Source organism: Triturus cristatus, chromosome 4_1 (genome assembly GCF_964204655.1).
Source record: "Triturus cristatus chromosome 4_1, aTriCri1.1, whole genome shotgun sequence".
Classification (NCBI taxonomy): Eukaryota; Metazoa; Chordata; class Amphibia; order Caudata; family Salamandridae; genus Triturus; species Triturus cristatus.
The window spans coordinates 1096435151-1096447923 of NC_140585.1; the positions used below are offsets into that span (position 1 = coordinate 1096435151).

Sequence of the window (12773 nt, forward strand, 5' to 3'; positions counted from 1 at the left end):
CAGGCCTCGGGCCTGGTGGAGAGATTGAATGGCCTGCTAAAGGACCAGCTGCGTAAGTTAACAAATGACAAGTATAAGAATTGGCGAGACTTTTTGCCTCAAGCGTTATTGATTTTGAATAACCGTCCTTTCCTAAATGCTGAATCCCCACTTATGCGTTTGTTTCCTCCGAATGTTGATGCTAAGCCCAATGAAATAAGAGAGACTGTGATGTACTGGGAAATTACTCCTGGAGCTTTGGCTCCATGTAGAGCAACCCCAGGGTCGGCAGGTTTAGACTTGCATGCCATGGATGACACCGTTTTAAAAAGTAAGGATCGGGTCATCATTGCTACTGGTGTTGGTATTCATATACCACCTGGGAATTTCGGATTAATCGCCCCTAGATCGGGGCTGGCCGTAAAAGGCATTCAGGTGCTTGGAGGAATTATTGACAGTGATTATCAGGGAGAGATTAAGGTGCTCCTGCTGAATAGCAGTGAGGTTGACTTACTGATACACCGCACTGACCGAGTGGCTCAATTACTCATTATGCCTGTTTTCAGTGGTACATTAATGAAAGGCACTGCCCCAACTTTGCTAACTGTACGAGGCCAGAAAGGTTTTGGCTCTACGGATAACCCTGGGGCTAGGGTTTGGGTGCAGTCGCCTAAAAATCCCCCTGAACAAGCAGAGGTTATTGCCACTGGTCAGGACAATACCATTTTGGTTATGAGACCAGGGAAAGATAGCTGGGAGGCGGTCCCGGCTGACAAATGTTATTTACGAGAATGATTAATGCCTGTATTTGATTCTCTTTCAGATCATTCTTTGGACTGTTGCTGCAGGATGTGTCGGTACTGGACTCCTTTTGGGATGGTACGACGAGAAAGGAGGGATCCCGTCAACCCGGGATGAACTGAGAACCCGAGTGTTGCGTTCCTTCGCTGCGTGGGATTCATCATCGAACTTTTGGACATCATTGGCCAGGAGGGTGACTGATGCCCCTCACTTCTGTTTGACACCGATGAGATCTGTACACGATATTCTGGCGACCTGTCTGGTTGCTGTCCCTGCCTCGTTGGAAACCCTAATTCACATTTTTAATGTTTCAAAGGCTCGTCCCAATGTTCTCCTGGGTGATTTTGCTACCCATGTATATTGCCCTTTATGTACTGAACTGCCGAACGAGCCACCCCCCATCCCGTCCCAAATAGTTACCTATAATATCACACAAGGTGATTTATGCTTCTTTCTTACGTGTAATCCTAGTGCGATCTCTGAATGTCTACGCCTCAAACTAAAAGGCGCCACTTCATTTACCGCTCATGAACGGACTTTGTGCTTTCAAAGGACACCGACCACATGTGTTTCAGTCCAGAACAATATGACTTGCAATAGTTTGGTAGTTACCCCCAGTCATTATCGCACGATGTTACTACCTGCCGGATGGCTTTTCTCATGTGGTAATACTTCCTGGCCATATGTCCCTGCAAACATTTCCGGAGGCCCTTGTGCTATTACGAGACTCAGTTTGTTAATGTTTTCATCACATCCGAATGCCAACTCTCGTGTGATTCGAGATACTGTGATGTTACAGGAGGATTGTGACTCATCTTTGCATTTATATTCCAAATCTGAATACCTTAGCCTAGCTATTTCAATTATTGGTGTTCCTGCTCTGGCAGTTTATAATGCCAAATCCATTGGGAAAATGGCCTGTTGGATGGTGAAATCCATTAATCATACTTCTACAGTCCTGTCCGACATGTTACTGGATGCCCAGGGTGAACGTAGGGCCATTTTGCAAAACAGAGTGGCCATTGATTATCTTTTGCTTAAACACGGACATGACTGCTCCGATTTCGAAGGTCTCTGTTGTTTTAACTTGTCCGATCATACACAATCCATTCGTGCACACATTGACAAGTTGCGTGATTTAACGGAAGAAGTTAGAAAACACGTTGACCAGGGCTGGTTTGACTGGCTCTTTAATTGGTTGCCTGACGTATACATGCTACGTCAAACATTAGGTGGTATTCTGATTGCTGTTGCTGTTTTGATTTCTATCTGTTGCTTTATTCAGTGTATTCCTTCACTGCTTCAATTCTGTACACTCGGTACTAGACATAGATCAGTTAGTTTTGTTTCATATTATTCTTCCACCGATGTTAGTTCTGTTTAATGAATGTATAATAGACTGAAGTCAAGGGTGAAATGTACTGCTCGATTTTCCCGGCCCTATTGTGTTGATGGGTGATTAGGGTGACTTCAGTCTCTCTAACATTCAAGCCTAAGGGTTAGAGTAGTGAATGAAGTCTATTTTCTAGGCACTTCGACATGATCCTGTGTTCTTCCCCATAGATCAGGGCTTGCACACATATCCTAGGGGATAGATTCGTTAGTCTTAGGGATAGCCTGCCCTGTAGTGAGGGTATTTCATGGAGCCGTGCTGAATTCAGGCCTGGTAGGCCTCAAACGGGGGAGACTCCATCTTTCTTTCTGTTCCAGCAGCTTGAGATGCTTCTAGGTTAAAGGGGATGTTTTAGTTATGAGGTGTTATTCGCTTGGAGAGAACCGGTTCAGACCAGCCCTTATCGAAGGATTGTATTTTTCTTCATGCCGAAGACGCTACATCAGGCCGGCCGGCTGGGAAAGTGTCCTTGGCACGGGGAGGTACAAGAATTTGGTGGGCGGCAGGTTATGGGCTGGAATTTTCCATGAGAAAATGCACCTCTATATTAGTGAAAGTCTGAGGCAGATACTGGCACTTGCTTTTTAGTCCGTAGGCGGCACCTGGCCGTTAAGCAGTAAAGCTACTACTTATTCCAGGGAAGACAGATGACAAACTCGAAGGTGGAGAAAGAAAACCGAGAGATAGATATTCTTCTAACAGAATAGCCAAAGAAAAGAGAGTAGCCGATGAGGAAGAGGTCCCAGTGACTCGGAAAAGGAGAAGGGAGTAGATCCGTGACTGCGGAGGTGTGACTTCCAGGCGAAGCCGAGGCACAGACGAGAAGGGAACCTAGATGACCATTGAGTGCAGGCTACATACGACCAAGGTGATGTCAACCCCTTTATTATTAGAGTGTACAACTTAATCTATCGCTTTTCTTTGCAGGTCATATGTAATATGTATTATGTTCTGTGAGTGTGTATGTAGTGACTAAATAAAGTATCCAGTTTGTAGTGAATCAACATGTACTGCGTGTTCTTGTATAAGAGGGTAGCCTATTCTTCTAGTCAGTTGTGACTTGATATGAACAGATGTTAATCCTGATCAGGTAAGTGGTAACTGAATAAGGGAGAAAGGAGCCCCTCGAACTGGGGAACAGGTTGTGCTCAACTAGCAGTCTTTGTGTGATCTGATACATAGTAACACTGGTTCCCTTGTTGTATGTCATGGTAATTATAGGATGAACTTGTGAAGGCTGCCGTCTGGGCAGGAAGTCCTGGGTCCGTTTGGGACCGCGAGGCTGAGGCTGCCGTCTGGGTAGGAAGTCCTGGGTCCGTTTGGGACCGCGAGGCTAAGGCTGCCGTCTGGGCAGGAAGTCCTGGGTCCGTTTGGGACCGCGAGGCTGAGGCTGCCGTCTGGGCAGGAAGTCCTGGGTCCGTTTGGGACCGCGAGGCTGAGGCTGCCGTCTGGGTAGGAAGTCCTGGGTCCGTTTGGGACCGCGAGGCTAAGGCTGCCGTCTGGGCAGGAAGTCCTGGGTCCGTTTGGGACCGCGAGGCTGAGGCTGCCGTCTGGGCAGGAAGTCCTGGGTCCGTTTGGGACCGCGAGGCTGAGGCTGCCGTCTGGGTAGGAAGTCCTGGGTCCGTTTGGGACCGCGAGGCTAAGGCTGCCGTCTGGGCAGGAAGTCCTGGGTCCATTTGGGACCGCGAGGCCGCCACTTGTATTATAAGAGGTCTTGATATATATATATATATATATATATATATTCACTGAAAAAACCATAGGTTTCACACACGTTATAGTTAGTAATCCTCTGCTGATGAAGTCAGATATTACATCACTGATGACATATGTGTCTTTCTGAAAAAAAATATTTGTAATATATGTATAGCTAAAAATTAATGGAAGAAGACATGTCTAAATACAGTGATGTAATATCTGACGTCATCAGCAGAGGATTGCGGTCGCGTGAGTTATAGTTGCCTGCACTAACTATAACGGGGGAATTTCAATGGTTTTTCACGAGTGAAATGTCGAGCTAACTATAACATGTGTGAAACCTATGGTTTTTTAAGTGAATTTGCAAGGTTTTTTAAATGCTAATTCCTAACTATAACGTGTGTGAAACCTATGGTTTTTTCAGTGAATATATATATATATATATTCACTGAAAAAACCATAGGTTTCACACATGTTATAGTTAGCTGGACATTTTACTGATAAAAAACCAATGAAATTCCCCCGTTATAGTTACTGTAGGCAACTATAACTCACGCGACCGCAATCCTCTGCTGATGCTAATACTGTATTTAGACACTTATTTGCCCATATCTTCTTCCATTAAATTTTAGCTATACATATATTACAAATATTTTTTTTTCATAAAGACACATATGTCATCAGCAGAGGATTACGGTCGCGTGAGTTATAGTTGCCTACAGTAACTATAACGGGGGAATTTCATTGGTTTTTTATCAGTAAAATGTCCAGCTAACTATAACATGTGTGAAACCTATGGTTTTTTCAGTGAATTAGCAAGGTTTTTTAAATGCTATTTCCTAACTATAACGTGTGTGAAACCTATGGTTTTTTCAGTGAATTTGTACGGTTTTTTAAATGCTAAGTTACTTTACGCCATTTGTGGCGTGCGCGCCCACTTAACGCAGTTCGTTCCGTGCACGGTTTTTATCAACTTTAATAAGCCCTGTACATTTGGTGGCCTTCGGCCACCAAAAGCACAGGGGGTGAGGTCAATGTGGATAGTGTTTTTTTTATTTCGATTTTATAATTTCATGTTGCCAAAATTACGTTTTTTTTCTCTATTAATAAGCACTGCACATTTGGTGGCCTGCGGCCACCAAAAGCACAGGGGGTGGGGTAAGTGTGGATAGTGTTTTTTTTATTTTTATTTTTTTACCGTAAGCGTACGGTAAGCTTACGGTAAGCGTACGGTAAGCGTACGGTAAGCGTACCCCGCGAAATTGCCGAAAAAAAAATAAAACCGTTTTTGCTCTTGGGGGATGTTTGGGGACTCCCTCAACATGACTATGTGGGAGGGAGTTGTCAAAACAGCCCCGTAACATGTTTTTGGCCATCATGTTTGATAAACAACACTCAGTGCGAGAGACAAAATGGCGGACGCCGCTTCCTGGTTTCGGCCGATTCGAATGTTTACTAAGATCTAAGAGCCAATCAGAATCGCGCTCGGGCACGCCACCGTAAGCTTACGGTAAGCGTACGGTAAGCGTACCGTAAGCGTACCGTAAGTGGGCTCAGATATATATATTGATTTAAAGGCTATTTTCTCAGAATCTACTGAACAGATTTACACCAAACCTACAAAAGGCACTTCCTTGACCTAGGGACTACCTCTCTGCCAAATTTCTAGTAATTCTGTTCAGCCGTTCGGGCTGTAGCTCGTTCTAAAGGTCCTATGGAAAAATGCATGGGAAAAACGCGTTTTGGGACCCCCCTTTTATCTCAGCCCCCGCTTGACGAATCCCCCCGAGACTTTCAGGGTAGGAGCGGAGCGTAGCGCCCCACCTATTTTGAGAAATTCGCGAGGATTCGTCGACCGGCGCCAAAGTTATTCAAAATAGAATGTTGAGGTTTTCCTATGGAAACGTGGTCCTAACTATAACTACCTACTGGCGACCGCCAGTAGGTAATATATATATATATATATGTGTATGTATATATATATATATATATATAGTAGGAATTCCCTGTCCTTAGGTGGTATATATGTATATATGTGGTTTCTTAGGTGAGGCTAGGCCCTAGGGAGGGGGTAACGTTCTGGCTGGGTTAGAGAGGCTCTGTTGAGCGGGTTCTATCTGATCCGAAAACCCAAGCAGAACAGCTGGTTGGGAACGCTGACAAGAGGTCGGTCGGTTCCATGACTAAGACAGTGTCGGGAGGACTAAAGTCCGCCTGACATCGTAATCAGGCCCTATGTGTCCTTCATAATAGATGGAATAGAATCGCCTGAGAGACTCGTGTCTCGTCTCTCATCTAAGACATTGTCCTCAAATTACCCGCTAGTGATTATTTTTAGATATACCCGGTGTCCTCTTGAATAAAGGTACCTTGGAACACTGAGGTATTTTAAGCAAGATCTGGATCCCACCTTTGACCAGTAGTTATAATTTAAGAACTCCCTCCTTCCTTTAAAGTCTTCAAGGAGGTTGAGTCCGACCTAGTGACATTGACCTACCAGGGTGGGGCGAGGATGACGATGAGGAAGCATGACACTATTATGTGTGTGAGGTTTCCTCTTCCATAAAGAATGACTTTCCTCAGATGCGCAGCAGAAGTCCTGTGAGATCCAAACTCTGGATTTTTTACTGTTCCTAGAATTCACTTTCCTGATGCTACCGTATCTACCCTAGGCCTAAGTAAACTGTTGCATTCTAGGCATTCTGGGACACTTTAGAAGAGTGGCAGACAACAATTACACCTGCCATACTGTTCGAGTTCACAACGGCAGGTTCGAGTCCACAACACAGCTGTTTGTTTGATAGGTGGGTTTTCTGCTTGCTTAGTTAGGCAAGGCAATTTATAATGTCCGCCAGTATTATTTGTAATTTCATGATGCTGATGAATCTGGTTGTTGCATCAGCCATTTTGAGGTCATATCCCAGTATGTTTGAAAAATTTAGGTCAGCAAATCATAACGAATACTTAATTTTACACAATAATCATATTCAACACAGTTAATATTCCTAGAATATTAAGAAATAGTATACCTTCTTGGTTTCTCTTTACTTTCCTGATGCTACGTACCTATTTTTGTGTTTTGAGGGACGTATGGTGGCCTACCCTCCTCAACTTTGGCCCATAAGCAATCAAGAAGGGCAATGAAAGAGGGTGTGGTATTGAGACCGGACTGGAGGGTTGCCAACACAGCCATTTTTTACTAGTGTTTTTCTCTCTAGGCCAGCAAACAAAATGTAGCAACTCTAGGCCTAAGTAAACTGGTGCTTTCTAGGAGACTTTAGAGGAGTGGCAGACAACAATTTCACCTGCCATACTGTTCGAGTTCACAATGACAAGGCTAGAGTCCACCAAACAGCAGTATGTTTGATGGGTGGGACATCTGCTTGCTTCGTTAGGCAAGGCAATTTACAATGTCTGGCAGTATTATTTGTATTTCCATGATGCCGATGAATCTGATTGTTACGTCAGCCATTATGAGGTCATATCCTAGCATATTTGAAAAACTTAGGTCAGCAAACCATAATTAATACTTAATTTTACACAATAATCATAATTAGCACCGTTTTATAATATGCAAATGAATATATATTGAATACAAATTCAGGCTCGGAAGAGTCTGACATGATGAAGCTCACTTTGGAAAAGCAGTTTTCCTAATTTTTCATTGGGATCTTAATTGTGTAATTGTGAATGTGTATTGCTGCCACTGAAGGAAATTTACTATAGGGTAAGTGTTTGTTTTATCAGTCAAATCTCTCCCATAATGTCTTGCTCGTAATAAATGTCTTCCCTATGTTTTGAACTTTTTCTGAAAATTGATCTTTATGCAATATTTACAAATGCATAAATAAAAGCAACCATTTCCTTTCCACAGTTTGTTTTATGTGTTGAATTTGTATTTCATTCTTCAAATTTCTTTTTTGTTGATCCTCACATCCCCCTTGTTTCTTGTTTCTAATGCTGATCAGACTTGATTTGCAAACTGATTCTATTAATGACACTTAAATGTGCAAATTTCAATGAATCTTCCCCGCTTGTAAGTTTTCTTAACATCAGGTAAGATAACAGGTTCAAATCCAAATGTATTTTTCTGCCACTAAAGCCTCCCTGCAGAATGTGCTCCTGGCAAACTCCTTTCATATCATCAAGCAGTATTCCTTTATGGAAATACTGTCCATCGATGTGAAGCCATATACCCATTCAATCAGCAATCTACAAATATTTCCTAAAAAGTTAAATCTACCTACACCTCCATGGGACACCCCTTCTCAGCCTTTGGAATACTCTTTTCTGTAGGATCCTAACCTGAGGCATTAACCTGTATCATGTTATTCCATGGATTCTTTTGTATTCACAAACCTTATACAGTCATGAATGTGTCTGTACATTGTGAAGTTTGCAAGCAATTATGAGCAATTATGAGTTAATAGTTAGCAAGGGGATTGAAGATGGATACATTTACCACTAAATATACTTTGTGCCTTTGAGTGAAGTAGGTAATGATGAGACTGAAGGCTTTGGAAAGGTAGAGAGGAGTTATTGATGTTTTGTTAGATGTATATTTGACAGGCGCATTGCCGTTTCTTGAGACAACAAGAGGCATGATACAATAATACATGTGTAAGGGCCTGCATTTGAAGATATGTTACTAGAGGAAAAGAAGAGGGTGGGGGTTTGGACCAATACAGTGACAATGAGGACTATTTGTGAAAATATTTTCACGGAGAAAGGAGTAGACATATTTGAAATGATCTACCTCACAAATATAGTGAACAGAATGAAGGAGAATATATATAATGATGTAGTTATGTGGCTTGTGAAGTTAGGATTCTGGTGAGGTAATTGATTACAAAGAGATTGGGGGTTTTGGCTGAAGTAGATGACGAGCGAGTTATGACTGTGGAGATATAGTGAAAAGATTATGATATGTAATGCAGCGCAAATACAAATAAAACTTAACATATAAATGTATACTCCTCACATTACACAAATACAATGATCAATGTGACTCTATGGTCAAAGCAATTTGAACACTTTACCTGTACAATATCTCTTTCTGCTAATCTTCCTCTTGAAGATACTCGAACTTCATCTCCATCTAATTCTATCATGGCTAGAAAGTCAAAAGCATAGATGTTAATGCCTATATGAATTGAATGAGAGAGCAAATGGATCTTACAACTGCATCTCTTTTTTCACCATGCCAATAAATAATTACAAACACCAAATGTTACGGAACAAAACTACTGTTGAATTTCCAGGGCAAGAGAGTCGTGCAAACAGATGCCTGTAAATGTCAGAGTGTGTGTATGGTCTCTTGTGTCCATGCGTGTGTCAATGCATGACTGTGTCCAAGCTTGCTAAATAATTTATCTGCCCTTGTTACAAGTATCTGTTTCCTATTCTAAAGGTTTGATCCTGTTCAAATAGGCTGCTTCTGCATTTCTTCACATAGCAAAAACTTGGATGAAATGTCATTCTTGTGCTGCGTTAATGGTGTAATGAAATCTTTGGTTAAAAGTGATAGACTAGAAAACATTCACAATTTCTATTAGAGGGAAAAGGTCTAGCCATGATGGTTTATTTTAGTTATTTGAGGATTTTAATGTAGTACAGCTCCTACCCAAATATGATTTCAGTGTGTTTAACTGGTAACATATTCAAGAAAACAGGGTTTATGAGGATTTGCTGCTTGGAACCAAAAGTAAGCAAACATAAAAAGGGTATGGAGACAGTGAGACAGCTGCTGAGGTGATGGAAGTGACAGGTGAGTGTGCAGGGGGGTTGTTCCAGGTCAGGCGTGCCTAAAAACCTTAAGAGGAAGACCCGCATCATATTCTGCAGGTGCCTGATTAGGTGCACTGGGACCTAAATAATAGGTGATTCTTTGTAGTGCTATATCTCATATTAAGCATAAATAGGCAAGTAATGCAGCATGGAGAAAAAGTAGGCAGTTGTTTGAATGTAGGCAGGAACACAGTTAGGCTTTTGCATTTATGCAGCATTTATTTATAGACAATAATGCAGCATATTTTCAGAATTTATAGTTCAAGTGCTCACAAAAAAGTGACAACAGGTGTGATGTGATGAGTGAAGGTGACATTTCTAAAATTCATACATTGCATTCACAACAAAGACAGAAAATCCTGAGTGTAATTTAAACATTAAAAGGAGTTCATAATCAGGATTTGTCTTGTCTTTGTTGTCAGTGCAATGTATGTATTTTAAATGTCACCTTCACTCTTCACATCATGCCTTTTGTCACTTTTTTGTGAGCACTTGAACTATAATTTCTGAAAATATGCTGCATTATTGTCTATAAATAAATGCTGCATAAAGGCTAAATCCTATCTGTGTCCCTGCCTACATTTAAACAACTGCCTAATTTTGCTCCACGCTGCATTTATTGCCTATGTATGCCCAATGTTACGGGCATACTGATTAACATTACTTTAAAACTCAACAACTCTCACTTCTTGGGAACCAATTTTGCCTTGCTTGAAACGTTGTTCTTGTAATGCCATTAACTACCCTAGGTTCTAATATTGGGGTTCCCTTGTTCTCACGATACATCTCTCATATTAAGGCTCAGTGGTTTCCATGCAACCACACCTTCTTTAACTCCTGAAAGAATTTTCAGCAATGTCTGGGATTGGTATCTTTTTATGTGTTCCAGACTTCAAAGGCCCAAATTCAGCTGGTAACTACTAGACAGCTACCATCCCAAAAGTCTATGTTATTCAAGCATCACTTTCTCCTTCCAGATTATTGTATTTTCTACCTTTCTGGTTCCGTACAATTAGCTAGTGGGATACTATTTGTATCAGGAGGTGTATTGGGAGCAGGATGATTTTACTTGTAAGTCAGTGTCTACATAACACACTTTTTTGTAAAAAAAGAAAAAAACAAGACTCATAATCGCCTGACATTATGGGTAATCCAAAATGTGGAATAGTACAAATTACTCCATTAGGAAAGATTCTTGGGTACATTTAAAAGAAGCATAGCTTTTCTTCATTACTAATTTCCATTCATTAGATTTTTTTAATTATCTAGTGAAGCTTGATTAGCACAATGAAAAATCAATCAAAGCCATTACTGGGTTGTTGGCTCTGGGTATCATGTGTTTGTGAACAACCTACAAACACAATGAGCCCCATTAAGAAATCAACTAGATCGCTATCCTTTAATACTGGGCACTGCAAGTTAAAGTCATTAGAAAGGGGATGAGAATACAGATCTGAAAATTCTGAGTCCTTTACTAAATAGGGATTCCCAATTCCAGGAATTTTCCCATAGATATTTTCCACAAAACGTGAACATTGTCCTTGCACTGGCATAGGGTTTTACCATGTGGGAAAATGCAAATAAAAATCCTGCCAGTTGACTATCACCTGGTAATTTTTGCTGTAGGATCATCAAGCCGCTCAAAATTGGCCAAGGAAGTATTCTACTAGGTATGGCACTCCCAAAAACATAAAATAAGGACTTACATATAGCACTGCTTCCCAAAGGCTCTGATGTATGTAATGATATGTTACGTTCGTAGATCATCCATCAGGTCAAAAAGTTATATATGAAACCATGTTGCCTAGTTCTTTGTTTTCTGCCAATAAATCCGCTTTTAGGGTTTACTCTTTAGTTTCTTAAGTTTCTACCCCCATACTGCAAGTAGGTATAAATCGCAGGAATAGGAAACATTGACCACAACTTACAAAACTGCAAAAGAGTGGGAAGAAAATATTTTTTCCTCTCTCCCTGTTACTAAAAGCTGATCTTACCACTGCAACCCTGTATGTTGTTACCACTTTTAGATTAAAAAAACATGCTTTCTTCCTCCTACAGTAAATGGTAAATCCTGAGTAACTTTACCAACAAAGAAAGTGCCAGAATTTGGCCTGGATATCATTTGTTGAAGATAAAGGTTATAAAGGCATAAGCTCAAACTGCTCCAAATATCAAAGAAGCATTGCCAAAGCCAATAGGTCTGACCTTGACAAGATGGCGTGATGGTTAATTTTTTAAAGCTTTTTCATTGCAAGCAAATGCCACAAATTAAAAAGAAGAAAAAAAGAAAACACGTCACTGTTATCTAATTATGGTATTCGCTTGTAGTAAAATTTTTGATTACAAAGAAAAATTGCCATCTAATTTTATGGCATAATTTTAATGTAAGATTACAGGTTCTTCCTAGCCGTTAATCCCTCTGGGGGCTACTTCTTAGCCAGGGCATAGCAGATCGTAATGCATAGAACGACCCAGTGAGAGATGGTCCTTTTCTGCACTGCCCTTCCCTTTTTAGGTGCCACATACCCCACAAAGAGTTGGTCGTCGATCCAGAATTCTTTTGTTCGGTCAAGGTAAAACGAGAATGCCCCTTTTGGGTCAAGACGGTAGAGACGCTCCTCTTCCTTAGAAGGATGTGGGGGAGCAAAGAAGGTGGGCAGCTTGATGTATTGACCCAGATGGAATGGGGTTACAACCTTTGGCAAGAATGAAGCACAGGTGCGAAGCACTGCTTTGCTTGGAAATCATGTAGGGAGGCATGCAAGATAACGCCTGCAACGCACTCACCATTCGGGCAGATGTAATCACCACTAAAAATGCTGTCTTTAGGGCAAGCAGCCAGAGGGGACAGTTGTGTAATGGCTCGGAAGGAGCACACATAAGATAAGTGAGGACCAAATTAAGGCCCCATTGCATCATAACAAAAGGTGTGGGTGGAAACATGTGAGTCAGCCCTTTTAGAAACCTATGTATAATTGGAGACCTAATGAGAGAGGGATGGTAGGGCAGCTGCAAAAATGCAGAGAGAGCAGAAGAAAGATAATCCTTTAGAGTTCACAAAGCAGAGCCATGTTGGGCAAGGGTTAGAATGAATAAAGGAACAGTGGAAAGAGAT

General features: G+C 41.4%; 1 protein-coding gene across 3 annotated transcripts in view; it reads right to left on the reverse strand.

The window, feature by feature from the left end:
• The window catches only part of CPNE8 (copine 8), a 961735-nt gene that overhangs the window by 66462 nt on the left and 882500 nt on the right, over positions 1-12773 (reverse strand). For all 3 annotated transcript variants that reach the window (XM_085654090.1, XM_085654092.1, XM_085654091.1), the window contains one exon: positions 8911-8984. In XM_085654090.1, coding sequence (XP_085510216.1) covers positions 8911-8984 — 74 coding nt within the window. The remainder of the gene's footprint in view (positions 1-8910; positions 8985-12773) is intronic.